The 25,534-nt window shown below is 36.1% G+C and overlaps 1 protein-coding gene across 1 annotated transcript in view; it reads left to right on the top strand.

The window, feature by feature from the left end:
- The window catches only part of ADGRV1 (adhesion G protein-coupled receptor V1), a 565,763-nt gene that overhangs the window by 82,941 nt on the left and 457,288 nt on the right, over positions 1–25,534 (top strand). Inside the window, exons 19-24 of the mRNA XM_060009164.1 lie at positions 172–389; positions 906–1,649; positions 4,089–4,462; positions 20,086–20,262; positions 23,798–23,978; positions 24,963–25,165. Of these exons, the coding sequence (XP_059865147.1) occupies positions 172–389; positions 906–1,649; positions 4,089–4,462; positions 20,086–20,262; positions 23,798–23,978; positions 24,963–25,165 (1,897 nt within the window). The remainder of the gene's footprint in view (positions 1–171; positions 390–905; positions 1,650–4,088; positions 4,463–20,085; positions 20,263–23,797; positions 23,979–24,962; positions 25,166–25,534) is intronic.

The following is a 25,534-nucleotide window of genomic DNA, read 5'->3' as shown; positions in this document are numbered from 1 at the left end:
TTCCTTTTCCATGAGATTCTTCTTGGTTGCTCAGTAAGAACTGGCTGGCTGGTTTATATTAAACATGATAAATAGACAAAGTGTATTTCTGAGATAATACAGAAAGTTCTCAGTAGAGTTACTACTTATACATTTTTCATAAGAAATAATTTTCTTTAATTTGTTATACAGGATTTTGAGGCACCGAGGACACTTTGGCAATGTTTCTGTGGCTTGGCAGCTCTTTCAGAATGATTCTGCTTTGCAACCTGGACAAGAGTTCTACGAAACTTCAGGCACTGTTAACTTTATGGATGGAGAAGGAGCCAAACCAATAATTCTCCATGCTTTTCCAGACAAAATTCCTGAATTCAATGAGTTTTATATTTTAAAGCTTGTGAACATTTCAGGTGCTGTGTTTTCTCATCTCTTTTATTTTACCACCAAAATTTACTATTTTATGCTGGAATAATTAGAGCTGTATAGAAAATGCAGTTAAATGAAGTTTTATGGATGGAGACATATCCATCCTCAAACTTGTAAATAGATTTTTTTTCCACACCAAATAGAGTATCTCAAACAAAACATTAATGGTAGTTAGGAAGTACAGATTCATGGTAGCTTAAAGTTGGTCTTCATACCATAATTTAAATAATCAATTTTCCCATCACTTTTGGTTTTAAGCATGGGAATTAAACCTTTCTAATTAGTATCCTCTTTTCAGGCTCAACTGGTTGTTAATGAAATACTGAACCAGAATACCCTTGAAAATGTGGTGAAGGCCATATGGTGACACTATTGTTCATTGATAAACAAGTAAATTACTTAATGAGAAGTTTGCTAAACAAATTCTTTTTGTCTTCATCTTGTACTAGAAAGTACTCCCAATGCTGGTTTTTCATTCCTTATAAATTATCTTATTACAGGTGGGTCCCCAGGTCCTGGGGGCCAACTAGCAGGAACCAACCTCCAGGTGACAGTAATGATTCCATTCAATGATGATCCCTTTGGAGTTTTTATCTTTGATCCAGAGTGCCTAGAGAGAGAAGTGGCAGAAGATGTCCTCTCAGAAGATGATATGTCTTATATCACCAACTTTACTGTTCTGAGGCAGCAGGGTGTCTTCTGTGATGTACGAGTAGGCTGGGAAATACTGTCTAGTGAGTTCACTGCTGGTTTGCCTCCAATGATAGATTTTTTGCTGGCTGGAATTTTTCCCAGCACTGTGCATTCACAACCGCACATGAGGCGTCACCATAGTGGAACAGATGCTTTGTACTTCAGTGGACTAGAGGGTGCATTTGGAACTGTTAATCCAAAATACCATCCCTCAAGGAACAACTCAATTGCCAACTTTACATTTTCAGCTTGGGTAATGCCCAATGCCAATACGAATGGATTTGTTATAGCAAAGGATGATGGTAATGGAAGCATCTACTATGGGGTAAAAATTCAAACAGATGAATCCCATGTGACACTTTCCCTTCATTACAAAACTCTGGGTTCTGATGCTACATATATTGCCAAGACGACAGTCATGAAATACTTAGAAGAAAATGTTTGGCTGCATCTTCTAATTATCCTCGATGATGGTATAATTGAATTCTACCTTGATGGAAATGCAATGCCCAGAGGAATCAAGAGTCTAAAAGGAGAAGCCATTACTGATGGTGAGTGTTATCTTTACAATTAGGACCCTGAATTTTGAGTTTTTAAAAATTTTGACGTCTTAAAAAGGCTAGTGGGTATTTAAAAATCTGCTCATGTATTATTGGTTTATTTTTTTAAATAAAGCTACACGTCTACCAAGACCATAAGTTCTGTGCTGAGTGTTGCAGAAATGAATCAGGCAGAGTCTCTGCCCTTAAAGTACCTGAAATAGGCTCTGGGAGAGAGGTGTGCAAACAGATCACTTCAACACATTGTAGGAAGAAAGAAAAAATTAATAAGGAAGAAAGAAAAAAAATTCCTCTTGTGATAGTAGGAGGGATGGGTGTGATAATTCCAGGTAGAAAAGAGAACAAAGGTGTAGAAGTGTGAAGCAGAGTATTGTATCTGGAGAACTGCTGTCAGCTCAGTGTTCTGGAGGTAAAGGGTGGTGGAGATAAGGTTAAAGAGAAATTAAAAGAAAATCATATTGAACAATCCAGCAATTACAGGGGTTTATAGTATCAGGAGTTAAATTGATGAATTCTATGGTGTGCTTTAAAGAGAGAGAATCCTTATCTTTAAGCTGAATTATGTGCTGTTTCCTTGAGAAACACACTTGTGTGCATGTTTATGTCCAAATATCAGTTATTTCTGTTATAATGACCAGTTCCCTCCCAGCCCCTCTATCCTATAATTTGATTTTGTTTTTTTATTTAGTAGGAAAGTAGAGCAGAGCTTATATGGTTATATCTTAACAGAATATTTTCCTTCTGAACCTCCTGCATTAAATATCTGATTGTATTTTTTCTTTCCTAGTAGGAAAAAAGATGGGCAAAAGAATAACATACCCACACTACTGATTTCAGCCTGTAGAACCGTGCTTACAACAATCTGTGGCATTAAATTATTAATCTTTTTTTTTTTGCGGTACGCGGGCCTCTCACTGCCGTGGCCTCTCCCGTTGCGGAGCACAGGCTCAGGACATGCAGGCTCAGTGGCCATGGCTCACGGGCCTAGCTGCTCCACGGCATGTGGGATCTTCCCGGACCGGGGCACGAACCTGTGTCCCCTGCATCGGCAGGCGGACTCTCAACCACTGTGCCACCAGGGAAGCCCAAATTATTAATCTTTTGATTGTGTGAATATATACATATGTCTGTTAACATTGATGTTAACATCAATTTTTTTGACATGATGTTAACCACCATGATGACATGGTGGTAGAATGGGAAAGATTGGGGAAAATAAGAGCTGGTGTTTCTTTATGTAGCTTACTGCAAGGAACTTATATTGTCTATGTAATTTGTAACTTATAAATAAAATTGAAAAGATATATATTTATATTTAGGTTATTAATGAAATATAGGATATTTTATGTATATTATAAAATATACAAAAGTGTATATAGGTGTACAGGTAGATGAATTTTAAAAAATTTAAAATTCATCAGTTTCAGCACTCCATGTAACCAGCCCCCAGATCAAGAAACAGTGTTCCAGAAGCCCTCTTTGGCTCTTCTCTAGTCATTGACTCATCATCATGCCCAACTACGATTGCCATTTCTAAGAGCATAAGATTAGTTTTAAATGTTTTTAAAATTTATGTACATAGAATTGAGCAGTGCGTACGCTTGAGTGTCTGGGGTTTGTTCAGTATTGTGTGTGAAGTTCATCTGTATTTTTGTCTATTGTAGATATTTCACTCTCATTACTATATAGTCAGTCCAGAACCTCTGGAGAAGGCATGGAGGCAATCCCAAATCACTGCCAAACTCTCATCTTACATAAATATCTTAGTTGAGTTATCGGAGAGGGAATAAGTAAAGTAATAAGAATTGGTGAATTCCTAAAAAGGGTTATTATTGATGCATAGTAAAGAGTTGAGCTGCATATTGTTACTATCATGAAAAAGTCCTTAAAACTCATATAATGTTGTTCCTGGGAAGCAATATTTCTTTTTCTACATATATTGCATTAGTTGTTTGGATTAAAAGTTATTTTTGGTCCACAAAAACTCCTTTTGCTGAATTCTCACAACTTCATTTAACTCAAGGTGAATTTCTAACAGATCAAGAATTGAAGTTCTCAAAGAATAGTAATACTAAAGTTTTAAAATTGTGACTGAATTGAGTCATTCCATTCTTAGATGTGCAAGGAAATTTTTAGATTTCCCATAAGAAATGTCTATCCAAATATATACATATACATACGTATATACACATACCTACGCATGTACAACATATCCTTTGGTACAAAATATCTTAAATCCCAGCGATTACTTTACTGATTCATTTTTCATTATAATAGATAGCCTTTATTTAATTGTGTTCTAGTTATGTGAAAGCTTTACTTACCTAATAAGACTTTTTAATAAAATCGCTTCACTTTCTGAATCACACTTGTAATTTAGGACAGGATAATTGTGGTTATTGTAGCATTTAAACCCATTTCTAATTTCAGGTCCAGGAACACTGAGAATTGGGGCAGGAGTGAATGGCAACGACAGATTTACAGGTCTGATGCAGGATGTGAGGGCCTATGAGCAGAAATTGACCCTTGAAGAAATTTACGAACTTCATGCCATGCCAGCAAAGAGTGATTTACACCCTGTTTCTGGATATCTGGAATTCAGACAGGGAGAAACTAACAAATCATTCATTATTTCTGCAAGAGATGACAATGAAGAGGAAGGAGAAGAATTATTCATTCTTAAACTAGTCTCTGTATGTGGAGGAGCTCGCATTTCTGAAGAGAATACTACAGCAAGATTGATAATACAAAAAAGTGACAATGCCAATGGCTTGTTTGGTTTCACAGGAGCCTGTATACCAGAGGTAAGTAGTGAGTCTGGTGAATTTCAGAGTTAGTTCGTGGATTTGTTCGGGAGTGGGCTTTCTTTCATTTGGTAAGATTGCCTGAGTATTGACACTAGGCCCAGAAGTATGCTATAGCCAGCGGTGCAAATGTAAATTATAAGGTCTTTTCTCTTATAAGTTCACAGTTTGAATCAGAAGCTTAATAAGCTGAGAGAAGTAGTAATAAGTTAGCAAATGAAACTTTAGAGATTATCTTTAAAGTTAATGCATTTCACAGAATGCATAATTGTACTCCACATGTAATTTACGTTTTGGCTACTGTGTAAGTAAATGAAATAATATATATTGAAAGCTTCTATGAATAATTGTAATTGAGGCTTTATTAAAATATGATTTTTTGAGGGTTTTTTCCCCACATATGAAACGTTCTTGAGTAGTTACAGTGTTCTTCCATGTTGGATGTAAATGCCTTTCTTATCACCCATCTTGGCCAGCTTAATTCATTAGGCAGTTTTACTGCCCTTATCAGTCCTTTCCAAGCTTTCAAGGATTCGTAATCATCTTGGTTTCCTGTTCAGTAATGTGAGATCTTATGAAACCGCTTCACAGGTGTTCTGTGTGAAGCAACAGCTCAGTGTCCATGAAAGGATGCCAACGAACAAGAGAGGCTTTCCTTTTGCAAGTTGATTCTTGGAGGTTTAGAGGGGTGCATATGTAAATTGAAGCAATTAAGAAAAACATGAATGGGTAGAGCTTGAAAAAAATATCTAGGTCATAGGGCTCATTGTATCAATAGCTCAAATTGGGGTGCCTGGCTCTCTGGAGTGTTTTATTGCCCCTCTTATTCTTTGGTTTGGTGACAATCATAAGAGATCTTCAATAAGTGTTCTTTTTCTATACCAGAAATAGAATATCCTAGACAGGGAGGACAAATGTCATACAAATCTATGACTTAAAAGAGAAATATGTTTATCTATAATGATAATACTTTTAGATACTTAGTTGTCAAAGAACTTTACATGTTAGTTTTTTATGCACCTTTCTGATAATTTATAATGTAGCTGCAACAAATATTAATTATTACCTTCTCCACTTCGAAGGGTTAGAAACGGCAGCTTAGAGACCTGAGAAAATAACTAACCCTAGTTGAATTAAATGAGATAGGATCAAATACCTGATTCAAAGTGTGGCAGTTGGGCTTCCCTGGTGGCGCAGTGGTTGAGAATACGCCTGCCTATGCAGGGGACACGGGTTCGTGCCCTGGTCCAGGAGGATCCCGCATGCCGCAGAGCGGCTGGGCCCGTGAGCCATGGCCGCTGAGCCTGCGCGTCCGGAGCCTGTGCTCCGCAACGGGAGAGGCCACGACGGTGAGAGGCCCGCGTACCGCCAAAACAGAAACAAAGTGTGGCAATTACTAGTATTTAATAAATACTAATTTTCTCCCCCTGCCTTCTTTTGTTTCTAAGATACAGTGGGAAGAACTGGAATTTGAACTTATGTCTTGTGAATTCTAACCTGTTGTCTTTCCCCCATGTATGTTTGATATCATCATCTCTATTTTTAAAAAGACGAAGTGACTTCCATCAGGTTGTGAGAACCATTCTGTGCCATCTAAAATCAGCTTCCCTTCATATCACTTCATGACCTGGCACCTGCCTATGGCTCTGACTTCTTGTGTAATTCTCCTCTTTGGTCAGTATGTTTCAGTCAGAGTTTCCTTGTTTCAGTTCCAATCTCAGGGCATCAGCACTTCCTAGCCTTTCAATCTGGAACACTCTTATTCTACATCCTCAGAATTAGTCATTCAAGTCTCAGCTCCAAAGACATCTACTCAGTAAAGACTTTTTAATTTAAAGTAATCCTCCCACTTCTCCTAACTGGTCACTCTCCATCCCTTCACCTAGTTTTACTTTTTTTTTGTAGCATTGATCACACGCTTCAATTCCGTATGTTATTAATAAGCCTGCTTATATACTGCCTATCCCTTTCTACCACAGAGGTGAAAGAGTTTTATTATTGTTCATTATTGTATCTCTAGGACCTAGCATGGCACATAGTAGGTACTCAATAAATCTTTGTTGAACTTGTGTATGTATTTTAATATCAAGACATGAAAAGGCTCATAGTTCAAATAACAAACACAACCAGATTCAGCTAAGCTGCATAAACAGCCAAACTGAAAAACAAAACAAAACAATACATAAGTTTTTAAAACCTGCCTAAAATGAGTAGTTTTTGAGTGTTTCTCTGACTTTCTGGGACATGATAGTAAGTCTTCAGTGCTGGCTTATCTCACAATTTCCATTGATAGATTGTGTTGGTGTTGGTTTAGTTCCACCTAGGTATTCCACCTTTGTTCCCAGATATTTCAGAATTTGAACAGGGCCAGTCAACCTTTGATTGCAGAAGAGAACTTCCTTATAGGAGCCACAGCATATATAGTTGTATAACCACTGGAAAGAAAAAGAAAACTTGACTGGTTATTCTCCAAGCCCACCTGAGAGAGAAATAGAATACATCTATACTGGAAGGAGTAAAGTTTAGATGGTTAATATAGGGAAAGTGTTGTGTCTAAAAGATCAGATATTGGAATTTGATTGTCAGGAAGATTACAGAATTTTCATTCTTGAAAGTCTTAAGAATTGAAGTATAAAACTCGTACTTTCATCTTGGTGTGATATGAAGACAGGAGTGATATGAAATATTTTTGTCGTGATGACCGTCATCAATATTTATTGATTGCTTACTGAAGTCATTCTCAAAGTGTAGCGCAAGGACCCCTAGGGGTTCCTGAGATCTTTCAGGAGTTCTACAAAAGTCAAACCTAATTTTATAAAATGCTATGATCTCTTTTTCATTTTATTGACATTTGCACTGCAAAAGCCACGGTTGCCGAAACTGCTAGCTGCTAGTGCCTTTGTATGAATCAAGGCAGTGGCACAAAACTGTACCAGTTGTCATTGTTTTATTTATCACCACACACCTGTAGTTTAAAAGGTGAATATTTCACTTGAGTATCTTTGATGAAACAATACAAAACATTAATTTGATAAAATTTCTACCCTTGAATACCCACCTTTTTAACATTCCGTGTTGTGAAATGAGAAGCACAAATAAAGCACTTCTGCTACATTAACAAAACATGATAGTTGTGAAGAAAAGCGTTTGTGCAGATACTGAGTTGTGAGCTGAACTGGCTGCTCTTTTCGTGGAACACCATTTTTACTTGAAAAATGACCAACAAAGTTTGGTTATTCAGACTTGGGTATCTGGCAGGCATTTTCATGGAAATGAATGAAGTGAGTCAGTGACTACCTGGAAAACAACTGATAGTATTTGTTGCCAGTGATAAAAATTTGAGCTTTCAAACAAAAATTAGGGTTGTTGGGACATTTTACCTGCCAAAGTGAACTTGATGGTTTCCCAATACTTAAAGACTTTTCAGATAAGATTGGTAGTGATATTAGCAAGTGTGATTTACTTATTTTGTATAATGAAATACATCAACATTTGGAAGATCTGTATAACTCAGTGAACCAATATTCTCCAAATAATCCACGTGTATTGTTACAGAATCATGCATGGGTAAAGACTGATTTAAAGTGCAAGGTAGACCAATGGATTTTAATGTCTTAGAGTATGATTCCACATTGCAACTAAACTACCACTTGTCAAATTTTGGTATAATATTGAGGAAGAATACCCACAGCTGTCTGAAAACACTATTGTAATCCTCTTCCTTTTCCAGTTATATATCTATGTAACGCTGGATAGTCTTCATATACTTCAACCAAAATAACAAATAGCAACAGACAAATTGATTACAAATGGAGATATGAGAATCTAGCTGTCTTCTGTTAAGCTAGACTTTGAAGAGAATTGCAAAAATGTAAAAACAATGCCCCCATCATTATTTTTTTGTTTTAGAGAATATAGTTAGTTTTCATAAAATATGTTGCTTATGTTAACATGAGCTTATTATTGCTATTTAAAATGAGTTAGTATATCAATATTTAATTTTTTTTCAATTTTCATTCATAAAATGGTAAATATCAGCAGATTTCACCAACATAAGCAAGAAACTCCTTGGGGTTCTCAGTCATTTTTATGAGAGCTCAGGAGTCCTGAAACTAAAATATTTGAGAACTGGTGGTTTATACCTGGAATTATCTTGAGTTTAAATTTTATGGTTACTTGCTTCATTTTCAGAAATAAAAACCACTGTCACTTCCATAGATTCTTCTGCATTGTGATGTTTCAGTGACATTGAAAAGTTAACTTTTTTCTTATTCCTCCAAAAATGCTGAAGCCGATAGAGATCGTTTAAAGACTTCTCTCTGAATTATGTTATGCTTTTGCATTTTTCATAGATTCATATGACATAAAGTAATATTAAGGTTAAAATGAAAGCATAATAAGATCTTAAACAAATAATGAAAATATGTGGAATATGACATAGTCTACTTGATGGCATATTGAAAGAGATGAGATTATTTTGTGATTTGTTTCCTCCTAAACAGGTACACTGTGTCCTGTCAAATAGCAGGTGCTTAATAAATTTAATTGAAAGAATGAACAAATGTAGTTTAGAGCCCTGGTGGGGTATGCCAAATAATTCTTTGGATTCCTAGTGGGCTCTGTATTGAACAGATGGCTGATTTTTGTTGGACGTATTGCCTAGTAGTCACATTATCATGTTGCCTTCCTGTGTTTTGTTATTCTTCGTACTTAACAATGTTATTTTCTCTCCACCTTCTTTTCGCACTGTTTTTTTTTATGTCCTGCAGTCTTGTATACCACATAATTATAGACTTGCTTTTCCTAATGATTCATAGAATTTGCTAGTCTTACTTTACTTTTACAACTACTATTTGGATTATGTTTTATATTTATAAACTCATGGCTTAAGAATAAATTTAGAGATATTTTGAGAGGATCTTTTTAAAAACGAGAGTATTATTTAACTTGGACTGTGTTTGTTTTTATGTGCCTGCCCTATGTTATGTGAATAGATTCCTTTAGATATAAGTGATATTGGTATAATCTGATATCCCAGATCATCAGCCAAGCATGAAACAAAATAAAAAATTAAGTGGATGTGTAATTGTTTAGCTTTAATCTTCTATCTCAATAGAGAAAGCCAAATTCATGTGGAATAATATATTATTTTTTCTAGGAAAATGTATTTCAAAAACTCTTCTCATTGTTAACCTTTATAATTACTTTTCTGATGGTCTGAAGGTGTGTCAAGTTCCTGACTCGAAAGAGAAAACAGTAGCGGCTGCTACTGTTTCTTGTGAAAAACTGAGTGATGATGGTTCTGATGATTATTACTTGATGTTATGCCCCTTCATATATACTGGCCTGTACTTTTGCTTGATTTATGATTCTAAAGTCAATTAGATGGGGGCTTCCCTGGTGGCACAGTGGTTAAGAATCTGCCTGCCAATACAGGGGACACGGGTTTGAGCCCTGGTCTGGGAAGATCCCACATGCCGCAGAGCAACGAAGCCCGTGCGCACAACCACTTAGCCTACACTCTAGAGCCCGCGAGCCACAACTACTGAAGCCCACGGGCCTAGAGCCCATGCTCCGCAAAAAGAGAAGCCACCGCAGTGAGAAGCCCGCACACCACAACAAAGAGTAGCCCCGGCTCGCCACAACTAGAGAAAGCCTGAGCACAGCAACGAAGACCCAACGCAGCCAAAAATAAATAAATAAATACATAAGTAAAGTCAATTAGGTGAATTTCTTTTAAATTTTTTTTTTTTTTTTTTTTTTTTTTTTGTGGTATGCGGGCCTTTCACTGTTCTGGCCTCTCCCGTTGCGGAGTACAGGCTCCGGACGTGCAGGCTCAGCAGCCATGGCTCATGGGCCTAGCCACTCCGCGGCATGTGGGATCTTCCTGGACCGGGGCACGAACCCATGTCCCCTGCATTGGCAGGTGGATTCTCAACCACTGCGCCACCAGGGAAGCCCTCTTTTAAATTTTTTGATCAGTCTTTTTAAATATAGAGCAGTTAAACCGTTTCCATTTTTTTCTTTTCTTTTTTGACATTTTTAGTTTTCTTTTGAATTTTATTTTAGTTTTTTATACAGCAGGTTTTTGTTAGTCATCCATTTTATACACATCATTGTATACATGTCAATCCCAATCTCCCAGTTCATCACACCACCACCCCTACCGCCCACTGCTTTCCCCCCTTGGTGTCCATACGTTTGTTCCCTACATCTGTGTCTCCATTTCTGCCCTGCAAACTGGTTCATCTGTACCAGTTTTCTAGGTTCCACATATATGCATTAATATACAATATTTGTTTTTCTCATTCTGACTTACTTCACTCTGCATGACAGTCTCTAGATTCATCCACGTCTCTACAAATGACCCAATTTCGTTCCTTTTTATGGCTGAGTAATATTCCATTGTATATATTTACCACATCTTCTTTATCCATTCGTCTGTCGATGGGCATTTAGGTTGCTTCCATCACCTGGCTATTGTAAATAGTGCTGCAATGAGCATTGGAGTGCATGTGTCTTTTTTAATTATGGTTTTCTCTGGGTATATGCCCAGTAGTGAGATTGCTGGGTCATATGGTAATTCTATTTTTAGTTTTTTAAGGAATGTCCATACTGTTCTCCACAGTGGCTGTATCAATTTACATTCCCACCAACAGTGCAAGAGGGTTCCCTTTTCTCCACACCCTCTCCAGCATTTGTTGTTTATAGATTTTCTGATAATGCCCATTCTAACTGGTGTGAGGTGATACCTTATTGTAGTTTTGATTTGCATTGCTCTAATAATTAGTGATGTTGAGCAACTTTTCATGTGCTTCTTGGCCATCTGTATGTCTTCTTTGGAGAGATGTCTATTTAGGTTTTCTGCCTATTTTTTGATTGGGTTGTTTGTTTCTTTAATATTGAGCTGCATGAGCTGTTTATATATTTTGGAGATTAATCCTTTGTCTGTTTATTGGTTTGCAAATATTTTCTCCCATTCTGAGGGTTGTCTTTTCGTCTTGTTTATGGTTTCCTTTGCTGTGCAAAAGCTTTTAAGTTACATTAGGTCCCATTTGATTATTTTTCTTTTTATTCCATTCTCTAGGAAGTGGATCAGAAAAGATCTTGCTGTGATTTATTTCAAAGAGTGTTCTTCCTATGTTTTCCTCTGAGTGTTTTATAGTGTCCAGTCTTACATTAAGGTCTCTAATCCATTTTGAGTTTATTTTTGTGTATGGTGTTAGGGAGTGTTCTAATTTCATACTTTTACATGTAGCTGTCCAGTTTTCCCAGCACCACTTATTGAAGAGACTGTCTTTTCTCCATTGTATATCCTTGCCTCCTTTGTCATAGATTAGTTGACCATAGGTGCGTGGGTTTATCTCTGGGCTTTCTATCTTGTTCTATTGATCCATGTTTCTGTTTTTGTGTCAGTACCATATTGTCTTGATTAGGGTAGCTTTGTAGTATAGTCTGAAGTCAGGGCATCTGATTCCTCCAGCTCTGCTTTTTTCCCTCAAGACTGCTTTGGCTATTCGGGGTCTTTTGTGTCTCCATACAAATTTTAAGATTTTTGGTTCTACTTGTGTAAAAAATGCCATTGGTAATTTGGTAAGAATTGCGTTGAATCTGTAGATTGCTTTGGGTACTATAGTCATTTTCACAATATTGATCCTTCCAATCCAAGAACATGGTATAGCTCTCCATCTGTTGGTATCATCTTCAATTTCTTTCATCAGTGTCTTTTGTGCATACAGGTCTTTTGTCTCCCTAGGTAGGTTTATTCCTAGGTATTTTATTCTTTTTGTTGCAATGGTAAATGGGAGTGTTTCCTTAATTTCTCTTTCAGATTTTTCATCATTAGTGTATAGGAATGCAACAGATTTCTGTGCATTATTTTTGTATCCTGCTACTTTACCAAATTCATTGATTAGCTCTAGTAGTTTTCTGGTGGCATCTTTAGGATTCTCTATGTATAGTATCATGTCATCTGCATATAGTGACAGTTTTACTTCTTCTCTTCCAATTTGTATTCCTTTTATTTCTTTTTCTTCTCTGATTGCCGTGGCTAGGCCTTCCAACACTATGCTGAATAATAGTGGTGTGAGTGGACATCCTTGTCTTGTTCCTGATCTTAGAGGAAATGCTTTCAGGTTTTCACCATTGAGATGATGTTTGCTGTGGGTTTGTCATATATGGCCTTTATTATGTTGAGGTAGTTTCTCTCTATGCCCACTTTCTGGAGAGTTTTTATCATGAGTGGGTGTTGAATTTTGTCAAAAGCTTTTTCTGCATCTATTGAGATGATTTTATGATTTTTCTTCTTCAGTTTGGTAATATGGTGTATCACATTGATTGATTTGCATGTATTGAAGAATCCTTGCATGCCTGGGATAAATCCCACTTGACCATGGTGTATGATCCTTTTAATGTGTTGTTGGATTCTGTTTGCTAGTATTTTGTTGAGGATTTTTGCATCTGTATTCATCAGTGGTATTGGCCTGTAATTTTCTTTTCTTTTAGTATCTTTGTCTGGTTTTGGTATCAGGGTGATGGTGGCCTCATAGAATGAGTTTGGGAGTGTTCCTTCCTCTGCAATTTTTTGGAAGAGTTTGAGAAAGATGGGTGTTAGCTCTTCTCTAAATTTTTGATAGAATTCACCTGTGAAGCCATCTGGTCCTGGACTTTTGTTTGTTGGAAGCTTTTTAATCACAGTTTCAATTTTATTACTTGTGACTGGTCTGTTCACATTTTCTATTTCTTCCTGGTTCAGTCTTGGAAGGTTATACCTTTCTAAGAATTTGTCCATTTCTTCCAGGTTGTCCATTTTATTGGCATAGAGTTGCTTGTAGTAGTCTCTTAGGATGCTTTGTATTTCTGCGGTGTCTGTTGTAACTTCTCCTTTTTCATTTCTAATTTTATTGATTTGAGTCCTCTCCCTCTTTTTCTTGATGAGTCTGGCTAATGGTTTATCAATTTTGTTTATCTTCTCAAAGAACCAGCTTTTAGTTTTATTGGTCTTTGCTATTGTTGTCTTTGTTTCTATTTCATTTATTTCTGCTCTGATCTTATTGATTTCTTTCCTTCTGCTAACTTTGGGTTTTGTTTTTTCTTCTTTCTCTAGTTCCTTTAGGTGTAAGATTAGATTATTTATTTGAGATTTTTCTTGTTTCTTGAGGTAGGCTTATATAGCTATAAACTTACCTCTTAGATCTGCTTTTGCTGCATCCTATAGGTTTTGGATTGTTGTGTTTCATTGTCGTTTGTCTCTAGGTATTTTTTGATTTCCTCTTTGATTTCTTCAGTGATCTCTTGGTTATTTAGTAAGTAGTGCTTAGCCTCCACGTGTTTGTGTTTTTTATATTTTTCCCCCTGTAATTCATTTTGAATCTCATAGTGTTGTGGTCAGAAAAGATGCTTGATATAATTTCAATTTTCTTAAATTTACTTAGGCTTGATTTGTGACCCAAGATGTGATCTATCCTGGAGAATGTTCCGTGCACACTTGAGAAGAAAGTGTAATCTGCTGGTTTTGGATGGAATGTCCTCTAAATATCAATTAAATCTATCTGGTCTGTTGTGTCATTTAAATCTTGTGTTTCCTTATTAATTTTCTGTTTGGATGATGTGCCCATTGGTGTAAGTGAGGTGTTAAAGTCCCCCACTATTATTGTATTACTGTTGATTTCCCCACTATTATTGTATTACTTTTGATTTCTTTTTGAGCTGTTAGCAGTTGCCTTATGTATTGAGGTGCTCCTACTTGGGTGCATATATATTTATAATTGTTATATCTTCTTCTTGGATTGATCCCTTCATCATTATGTAGTGTCCTTCCTTGCCTCTTGTTACATTCTTTATTTAAAGTTTATTTTATCTGGTATGAGTATTGCTACTCCAGCTTTCTTTTGATTCCATTTGCATGGAATGTCTTTTTCCATCACCGCACTTTCAGTCTGTATGTGTCCCTAGGTTTGAAGTGGGTGTCTTATAGACCGCATATATATGGGTCTTGTTTTTGTATCCAATCAGTGAGCCTGTGTTTTTTGGTGGGAGCATTTAATCCATTCACGTTTAAGGTAATTATCGATATGTATGTTCCTATGACCATTTTGTTAATTGTTTTGGGTTCGTTTTTGTAGGTCCTTTTCTTCTCTTGTGTTTCGCACTTAGAGAAGTTTCTTTAGCATTTGTTGTAGAGCTGGTTTGGTGGTGCTGAATTTTCTTAGCTTTTGCTTGTCTGTTAAGCTTTTGATTTCTCCATCGAATCTGAATGAGATTCTTGCTGGGTAGAGTAATCTTGGTTGTAGCTGCCGCAGTGAGAAGCCCGCACACTGCAACAAAGAGTAGCCCCGGCTCACCTCAACTAAAGAAAGCCTGCGCGCAGCAATGAAGACCCAACGCAGCCAAAGATAGATAAATAAGTAAATAAATAAATAAAGTCAATTAGGTGAATATTTTAATAGTAGAAAAGATCTTTTAATTATTTATTCTCCATGTCTTAATCCCCTTCTTGTATTGCTAATTCCATCCTCTGGTCTGCTATTTCCCAAAGTGCTGTGTGTGGATGGCCTTGGTTGGAAATATCTAACGCATTTTCCTGGATACTATTCCTGAATCAAGATCCCATTTCTGAGTCAGAATCTCTATTGGGGGATGGGATGGGAGGCAAAAAGCTGAAATTTAAAAATCTTTTACAATGGAAAATATCATACGTACAGAATAATAGAAAAAGTAGAATAGTCACCCCAGTGACCCATCACCTAGGTTAAACATTTATTAGCCTTTTGCCAGTCTTGTTTCTTATATTTTGGCTGAAATAATTTTTAAAGCAATGTCATGCATTATGTCATTTCTCTGTAAATTCATAAGTATGCAAGGTGGATTTTTACCAGGCATCCTATGTCATTTTTTTTTAATGGATGCTTGGCTCTTGAAGCTTCTTCCCTTGTTAAAACTTTACAGAGTTTACTTTATTGTGTAAATTATTAATTCATTAAAATTTCTATGCAATTTTGATATATACCACACGTCTGCACTTATTTGTATTGAATATGGATAGTCTTTTTTTCTCTTCTTTTTCAAACTGAAAATAGTTAGTAGGTGATAGATTTTAATGAAGGCTTTACTAAATGAAAGTGTGGTTAGATAACTTTTCCCCATGTGATTCCTGCAAGCAAAATGCTTAGTCCTGTACGCTGCATGGTATTGTCATTGACTTGGTAAAAAGCTATAAGAAAACATCACACTCCCTAGTGTGTCTTTGGATCTAATTAATCTATGTCTATGGCTGAAAGGGAAAGGCTGAATACTCATACGTTGGGATTAATGATTTATTAATTTAACTCATTCAAAATAGTCATTCTGATTAAAATTTGGGGTGGGAAAAGGGAGCAAATATGTCCCCACTCTGATAGGAATCTAAATACATGGGAATTTGCTTTTTTTAAATATGCAAGCATTTAAGTTTCTTGATAAAATAAGGGAATGTTTTTATGTGGCATTTTTTGTTACTGTGTTTGTGTATCTGTATTTTAAGGGGAAGAAATATAAGATTTGTTTAGCACTTACTATTTTACTAGGTACCATGTAAAGCACTTATTTAACCTCCACCAAAATCCATGAGACATTGTGATCTTCATTTTAAGAAGAGATCACTGAGACAGAGGACTTTTGGTAAGTGGTGGAGTGAAACAGTCAAACGGGACTGTTTGACCTTAAAGCCATGCTGTTTCCACCACACATATGTTTGTATACCATTCAGCTATGATGAAAATGCTGATGTAAATGTCTAAGTGGAAATTAAATTAGTTGCTGTATTGAGCACCTATGTCTTTGCTGCTTCCTCTTCTCTTCAGCCTCTTAGGGTTGGAGGGCCCCACCTTCAGAACAGTTAATTCTGCCGTAACATGATAGATGTGTTCCTAAAAATCACCACACTGTACCAAATTGCATAGTGAAAAACACAAGAACTTATGGGAAAGATGAGTTAGGCGAACGCTATCCAAAAATTTGGTCAGTGATATGTAAAAAGAAAGGTAGGAACCTAATAAAAAATAGGTTTACACAATAAGTGTTTAATTTTTAAGTATGATAATAAATATGGCATATACCTTGAAAAAACCTTAAGTTTGCTTGTGGAAGTGAGCATCGGAGGAATGTAGCTTGCGTGCTACTGTGAAGTGATGGAAGGAGGTTTATTCGAAATCAGAGGGAACATTGCCACATTCACTGCAGATAAATGTGGCTGGTGACACATGCGTTGAACTGAGGTAACTGATGTTTGGAGTGTGTGTGTGTGTGTGTGTGTGTGTGTGTGTGTGTGTGTGTGTGTGTGTGTATTCCCATGTGGCTTGTTTCAGGTGGTACAGTTTTCTGTGTTCACCATGTTTCTTGTGGATGAAATTATACATAAACAAATGTGAAATATGTTCAAAGTGCTCCCTGATGTATCAGTTGCATTGGAACAGTTTCATTTCAAAACCAGTGTTACAGCAGAACTGATTGTACTTGGTCCTTTTCTATCTATACTTACTTCCCTCATTGTCTTATCCAGTCTTTAAATATAATTTATTGTAATGGCCTTAAAATATACCATTTGTATATGGCCTTAAAATACCAGACCATATGTTAAATACCATAACATTTTTACAATGTTATGCCAATCTCTGCTCTACAGCAAAGTGACTCAGTTATACACATGTATACATTCTTTTTTAATATTATTTTCTATTATGGTTTACCCCAGGAGACTGGATATAGTTCCCTGTGCTATACTGTAGGACCTTGTTGTTTATCCATTCTAAATGTAGTAGTTTGCATCTACTAACCCCAAACTCCCAGTCCATCCCTCTCCCTCCCCCTCTTCCCCTTGGCAACCACAAGTCTGATCTCTGTCTGTGAGTCTGTTTGTGTTTTGCAGATAGGTTCATTTGTGCTGTATTTTAGATCCCACACATAAGTGATATCATATGGTATTTGTCTTTCTCTTTCTGACTTACTTAATCCCTAGTTGCATCCACGTTGCTGCCGATGGCATTATTTTGTTCTTTTTATGACTGAGTAGTATTCTATTGTATATATGTACCACATCTTCCTTATCCATTCATCTCTCAATGGACACTTAGGTTGTTTCCATATCTTGGCTATTGTGAATAGTGCTGCAGTGAACATAGGGCTGCATGTATCTTTTTGAATTAGAGTTTTCTCTGGGTATATGCCCAGGAGTGGGATTGCTGGATCATATGGTAATTCTATTTTTAGTTTTCTGAGGAACCTCCATACTGTTTTCCATAGTGGCTGCACCAACCTAATTCCCACTAATAGTGTGGGAGGGTTCCCTTTTCTCAGCACCCTCTCCAGTACTTGTTATTTGTAGACTTTTTAATGATGGCCATTCTGACTGGTGTAAGATGGTATGTCATTGTAGTTTTGATTTTCATTTCTCTAATAATTAGCGATGTTGAGCATCTTTTCATGTGCCTACTGGCCATTTGTATGCCTTCGTTGGAGAAATGTCTGTAAAGGTCTTCTGCCCATTTTTTGATTGGGTTGTTTTTTTGTTGTTGAGTTACATGAGCTGTTTGGAAATACCAGTTTTTAAATTGAACTATAGTTGATTTAAAATGTTGTGTTAGTTTCACGTGTACAGCAAAGTGATTCAGTTATACACACACACACGCACATATATATGTGTATTCTTTTTCAGATTCTTTTCCATTACAGGTTATTACAAGATATTGAATATAGTTTCCTGTGCTATACAGTAAATCCTTGTTGTTTATTTTACATGTAGTGGTGTGTATCTGTTAAGCCCAAAGTCCTAATTTATCCTTCCCCCACTTTCCCCTTTGGTAACCATAAGTTTGTTTTCTATGTCTGTGAGTCTGTTTCTGTTTTGTAAGTAAGCTTATTTGTATTATTTTTTAAATTCCACATATAAGTGATAGCAAATATTTGTTTTTCTCTGTCTGCCTTCACTTAGTATGATAATCTCTAGGTCCATCCATATTGCTGCAAATGGCAATATTTCATTCTTCTTTATGGCTGAGTAATATTCCATTGTGTGTGTGTGTGTGTGTGTGTGTGTGTGTGTGTGTGTATTATATGACATCACCTGAAGCAGCTGGCCTAGTGCAGCAATGGGATTGCCTGTTAAAGACTCAGCCAAGGTGCCAGCTCAGGGACAACATCTTGAAGTGTTGGAGTTTTGTGCTCCAGGATCCAGCATGTGTGCCCAATGGCTGATATCTAATTCCTTGCCCCCAGTAATTAGATCACATGAGCTCAGGAAGCAAGAGGTAGAAGTGAGACTCTTAACTCCATCACCCTCAGTGACCCACTGTCAGAATTTGTGTTTCCTGTTCCCATGTTTTAAGTTCCACTGGATTAGAAGTTCTGGTTGGACCTGGAGATGGAACATTTCCATCAAGAGACAGACTGAAGGCTCTTTTGAACAACCGTAGGGTCATTTTGGGCTTCTTAGGCTGGCAGACGAGCCGACAAAGGAGATATTGCCCCAGGGGTCCTTGATCTTGTGTACTATGAGGCAGTAGAGTTTCTGCTGCATTTTGGAGTAGGAATGCTGATGCTCAGTGAAACTCGAAGGATTTACTGGAACAACTCCTGGTGCTTCCATGCTCATTGATAACTGTTTTGACTATTGCCTGTTTGCAGACAAATTTCAAATCTGTTCTTTCTAGCTCTGATGTTGGCACCAAAATAGCTCTATTTAATGCTGATCAGAGGTGCTTATGATTGATGTGAAAAGTAGAGAATGCCACTATATATATTAAGATTTGTATTTTGAGCTCTATTTATTCAGTTTTAGTTCTTTTTTCTATGAATTTTATGTTAGATACTATAAAAATAGAATTGAGAGATGGAGAATTTAAGAATAGGAAGACCTATTCTAAAAGATATTCCAATTTCCTGCTCCATGTAATTTCTAAACATTATCTTAAATTATGTAAAAAAAATACTTTTCACATGAAAAACGCACACATGTATGTATACATATGTATATGTATATATGTCAGAAATAGCAAAAAGATATTAAGCATGATATCAGTGCCCTCCTTTACCTGACTGTTGTCTCCCCACCAGGAATTTCTCCAGGCTGTCCCCACTGGATAGTTTATAATAACCACCCTCAAAATGATTTCACCAAATCCACTCGATTACTTCTTGTGCCTGTGCCTAGAAAGTTCTCCCTGATGTCATGTTCCACTCTTTACACCCTACTTTTTGTGCTGAACTCATCATAAAATCATGAGTTTGTTTTCCTCTTTAGACTTACCCAGATAAAGGATTGTGCTTTTTTAAAAAAAATCGTTTGTAACTGTAGCATCTAGCATAGTGGCTGACACACAAGAGGTTTCAATGAATGAATTACATTTGTAGTTAATTAATTATTATTGTTTCTGCTTTTATTTATCCCTTTAAAGGAATGAGTGGAAAAACCAATGATTGTAAATACTTTTTAGCAGTCAAAAATATATCCGGAGGAATGTAGAGGCCGCCTTAGAGAGGTAGAAAGTTATAGAATTAAGTTTATGGTAAAAGGATTTCAGGAAAGCCTTGTAATTTTATCACTGATTTGAATTGGTGTATACTTATAAAGAACTTATGTTCAATTTCAGATTGCAGAGGAGGGATCCACCATTTCATGTGTGGTGGAGCGAACCAGAGGAGCTCTGGATTACGTGCATGTTTTTTACACCATCTCACAGATCGAATCTGATGGTGTTAATTACCTTGTTGACGATTTTGCTAATGCCAGTGGAACTATCACATTCCTTCCTTGGCAGAGATCAGAGGTAAACTCTACCTTCTCTGTTTCTTTGAAAGCCTCCTGGAAAGCTTTTCCTGATCTGTTTGTTCTGTAATTTATTTGCAGCTTCCTGCTTTTTAAGCAATTTAGAATATTTAGACAATTAGTTATATATCATGGCATAAAATATTTTTGTATTTATTTCTGCAGTGAAAAATTAAGGATGTTAAGTAATGTCTGTTATATCTGTTCTTTAATCTCAATATAATAAAAATGGTATGGCTTGAAGATTTATCATTGTGGGTTTTTGGTTATTACTGATACAATGAGAAACTGCAGAATTCTTAATGGTACTCTTCCGGTCAGCCAAGAGGAATTCCTAAAACTGTAATATTTTATTTTTAAATTTGGAAAAAATAGGTAATTTTTCTTTGTTTTGAAAGTACAAGCGATCACCAGTTTTATCAGAAGCTTTCTGTGAATCGTCTGATTTCTGAATAGATGCTCCAGAAATAAGTGACACTTATTGTAAGTGAAATTGAGATGAGACCTTCTCCTATATAAATTTTTTTTACATTCTAATATAAAATGTCTGATATGTTGGAATATTCATATCAGTATAACTTTTCATTAGAAATGTAAATAGTTTATAGGTCATCAGGGATAAATAGTAAAATAACTTAAGACTTGCAAATATCTTTGAAGACATTTCTAAGGGACTTAGGAGTTGATTGGATGAAAAAGATAAAATTAGGAAAAATTTAAAATATTCTTAAGATTTAAAGAGTTCAAGCTAAAGAAAAGTGATCAAATCTCTATAATTTGGGGTAAGAAGGAAACAAATTAAATAACTTACAACAGAAGTTCCCAATAGCAGTCTGTAAATAAGAGCCATGATAAATGTTTTACTGGTCTTTGGTAAAATGAGGAAAATTAGGACAACGAGTAAGTTTTCGTAAGGCTGAAATTATTCCATTTAAAGGACTATAGTTTATTCTGATCCTGTCTTTTTCACTTCTTTTTTGGATTTAAATTGCTATTTCTTTTATCAAGTAACAGTGATGATATGTGATAACTTTTTAATGTTCCCACTTGGAAAACAGAGTTGATCCTCAAAATATTCCCCTGGAAAATTTACCCTTTATGAAATAAAAATATAGCTGGGAACCACTGTTTTATAAAGAGTATTCATATATATTTTGGAAGAGCTAAGAGTTAATAAAAGTTTGGTCAGGAAAATAGTCGTATACGCTCCTGTCAAGATTTATTTAAAATATTTTCTTCTGTCATTTAAAAATTTCTTTAAAAACTAATTGACCTTTAAAGCAACAATAACACTGAATACTGGGGTTGGTTTGTAATGCTGTGCCTGCTGGATCTACACTAGCTTCTCAGTCTTACTAAGCCAGAGACTGGATACTGTGGTGTCTGCTGATGCTCCGTGACTATGCTTTCCAGCACAGATAGCAGTCAGGTGACCTCCACTTTGCTATTGCCTTCCAGATGTCTGGGGAGTACATTTAAATCACATCTAGAAACCTAGCAGCAAGACAGTCTGGGAAGGGTGTGTGTGTGTGTGTTTTGCTGCAATACAGGAATGTCTACTCCAAATGTGTTTTTCAAGTGTTTTTAAATGGCGCATTAGTTATGAAATCAATTTAGTGAGTTATGAGGAATATTTTCAAAAGAGAATAGAAAATAGCAGAGTGTATAACATATAGTAAAGGTAAATACTGTTTTGTGTACTGAGTCACCATGTGAGATACATTTATACCTTGATAGGGTCTTCAGTTTCAAACTCTTCATTTCACTAATTGAATTGAGCGAGTACTGTGGTATGCTTCAATACTTTAAAAATATTAATTGCTTCATTTTTAATGTACATCTTGATGTTTTGGTATTGCTTTTCATAGCAACATTTGTCAGCTTACTTTCTAGGGGCAAGATATTGTAAATCTTCAGACCGCTATTGTTCCCTTTAGTTCAAAAATAATGACAAGATTTGGGTAGAAGTGTCATTTTTATACTTTGAGCACATTGGCCATGCCATGTATTACTTTATTAATTAAAATTTTGATTAAAATGAACATTGAAACCAAATTCAGATTCTGTCTTGGGCCTACATTAAAAAAAAGTTCTTCAAATGCTTTTAGGCCTAATGACTAGTGTTTTGGAGATTGCATTTGGAGTTACAGTTTGTTTTCAGACTGTTGTCACCCTCCTTTCTGGAAGAAACCAGGAAATCATACATCATTCCTTCTTGTCCTTCACTCCCTATGCTGAGTCTTTAAGGCCTCGGTCTTCTATTTCCAGAACAAATTAAAATCCATCCATTTTTTCTCATCTCCATTGTCACTGAATTAGTTCAGTACCTCATTAATTCTGGTCAGTCACCTCCTGACCCAGCACCTTGCGTCCTTTCTTGCTCTGTCCACTCTGTTTACATTCTGCCGTGGTATTGATTCTAAAATGGAATTCTCATTTTGTCAGTCCCTTGCTTATGATTCTTCCATTTTCCTTTACTGTCTATGGAATGAAGTTCATTTTTTTAATGATAGTGTGAACGGTCCCTATGACCTTGACTCCTGTTTATCTGTCCAGACTTCTCTCCCACTCCAGCCTTAGTGGTCTAATTGTAATTACCCAGATGTCTTATTCTTTCATGCTGTTGTTTCTTTTACTTGGAATGCCCTTCCTCATTATTACTCATAACTACAACTAATTCATTAAGACTTGCTTCACACTTGTCTGTTGTAAAACCTTTACCAGATAGAATTGATTGTTTTGTTCTCAGTTTACTTTGTACATAACTCTATTATGACATTTTTGCATTGCATTTTAAATGTTTTTCCACAGATCTTTCTCCTACAGAAGACAGTGAGTCTCTTAGCGACTGGGGCCATTTCTAGCCCTGGCACATTGTAGATGTCAAAACATGCTTGTTCAGTTAATAAAAGAAGGAGGAATGGTTTTTTTCACTTCAAATTTTGACTTATATATTGTAGAGCATGGCTGAGTTATTGCTACTTCCTTTCCTAATGTTTTTTGAGCAGTTTGTGTATGCCAGACTTATAGGGCTCATTGTGGATCTGTTTTCTAGCATTTATTGTGGATCTGTTTTCTAGCATGCAGCTGCTAGGTATGTCAGGCTTTCCTTAGGCCAGAACTAGACATGGCTACATTGTCCTTTCCTATTGCCTTACCACATTCTGTCAGATAACGTGCAGTTCCTTAACCAGGAACTCTATACATGAGGTTGGTAATACCACTGTCTTTGGTACAAAGAATATATGATACTGTATTGATATATCAATGTATAATACATGGTATGATATTAATACATGACTAGGATATTTTTTACAGAAAGTATTACTCTTCAGCACCCATTATTGATTAAAGAATTAATTTCTCAGATCTCTCTCTCTCTTACTTTCTCTCTCGCTCTCTATTTTTATGTCTAAGTTTGTGTAGAAATCTGTCATGTTAAAAAGTAACTTTGGCTGCTTTATTTTCTTCTGATAAGTGGCAAATAATTTCTACATGCCTCATTGCTTAATGCCTTTGGATTTTTATATTTATAGGTCCTGAATCTTTATGTCCTTGATGATGATATTCCAGAGCTTAATGAGTATTTCCGTGTGACATTGGTTTCTGCGGTTCCTGGAGACGGGAAACTAGGTTCAACTCCCACCAGTGGTGCAAGCATAGACCCTGAAAAGCAAACAACAGATATCACCATCAAAGCTAGTGATCATCCATATGGTAACCAAGCCCTTTTGCAAGAATAATCCTCTCTTCTCTGGGTGTACTTGATCTCGCTAAGGGTTTGAGGGACTTCTGCACATGATTGAAGTAGAACTCCTTCGGATGCTCTAACTTCCAAGCTCTTGGAACTTCTAAGCTGCCATTTTGAGGGACAGTGCTTGTGAAAAACATATAAGGATCGATTTCTAAAGTTTAGTAATATATTTTGAAAAGTATTTTTAAATGCAGGATAATTTTAAATGAAAAAAGTATTTTTATTCATGGTAATCAAATTTTTTTTAATTTTGAAAATTGTCCTACTGTGATATGTTAACACCTAATTGGAATACTTTGTAATTTATATTTTATTTAACTTCAAGAAGTAGCGTTATCACTGTCTGTTTATATTAGTTTCTTTTTGTCTTATGCTAAAAAGTGATAATTTTCTTAATTGGGAAACTATCATAGATGTCTGTCATAATAAGTTGAGACTGTTTTCTGCATTGAAAAGTAATAGTTCTTTTGTAGGAATAAAGCAAGACCATCCAATAAAGGATCTGTGAAGGAAACCTGGGAAGTTCTTCAACTCTGATTTTCATACTTAAATTTTCAAAAAAGCGTGTTGCAAATCCTTTAGGGTGCCATTAATTTTGTTCTATAAATTTAAGGATGACTTCTAGAGAGTCAAATATGAGTAAATATTTGATAATAATATTTTAAAACTCCATCACTATTCTTTTTATTGATGCTTCCATTAAAAATGCTTTCTTTGAGTAGAGACAAGGAAAATTAGCATTTTAATTTTTAACATCCTGAAAACTTACTAACATATTCTGTCAAAAGCATGTTAGTCAAATCTTCACTCAAGTCTTTTCTAAATGAGAGCCCTCTGAATTTTATCCTGGTGATCAAAATAATTGTGTGAGATTGTTTCAAGTGAATAAGAGATTCTTCCACAGATAATTGGGGCAAGAATGCCCTGCTTCTCTTTGTATCTGCCAGGCTTGCTACAGTTCTCCACTGGGCTGCCTCCCCAGCCTGAGGACACAATGACCCTGCCTGCAAGCAGTGTTCCACACATCACCGTGCAGGAGGAAGATGGAGAAGTTAGGTTGCTGGTCGTCCGTGCTCAAGGGCTCCTGGGGAGGGTTATGGCGGAATATAGAACAGTATCACTGACAGCATTCAGTCCTGAGGACTACCAGGTAAATCACTTAATCCTTTTGAAGCAGTATTTATGCTCATAAAACAGACACAGTCCTCTTGGGGGTTTTGAAGGGACTTGGCACTGTACCTGGAACTTACTAAACAAGGAAAAGAAGCATTGGTGGCTTTTTAGCCTTTAAATTTCTGTGAATTAAAGTATTTCAGTCCACTAAAGCCTGACACTTAAATAGCTGTCATATTGATTTCTCTTGTACCTTATATTTGTCGTAGGCTTCATTTGTATTATTTAAGTTATAGGTTTTAATCATATATATTTAAAATTATGTTTCTTACACATTTTAAATCCTTTTGTCTGTGTCCATTGAACACCAAAATTGTAAAAATATTATATGTCTATGTCATTTCAA

Source organism: Delphinus delphis, chromosome 3 (assembly GCF_949987515.2).
Source record: "Delphinus delphis chromosome 3, mDelDel1.2, whole genome shotgun sequence".
Taxonomy (NCBI): Eukaryota; Metazoa; Chordata; class Mammalia; order Artiodactyla; family Delphinidae; genus Delphinus; species Delphinus delphis.
This window is presented reverse-complemented; position numbering and strand designations above follow the sequence as displayed.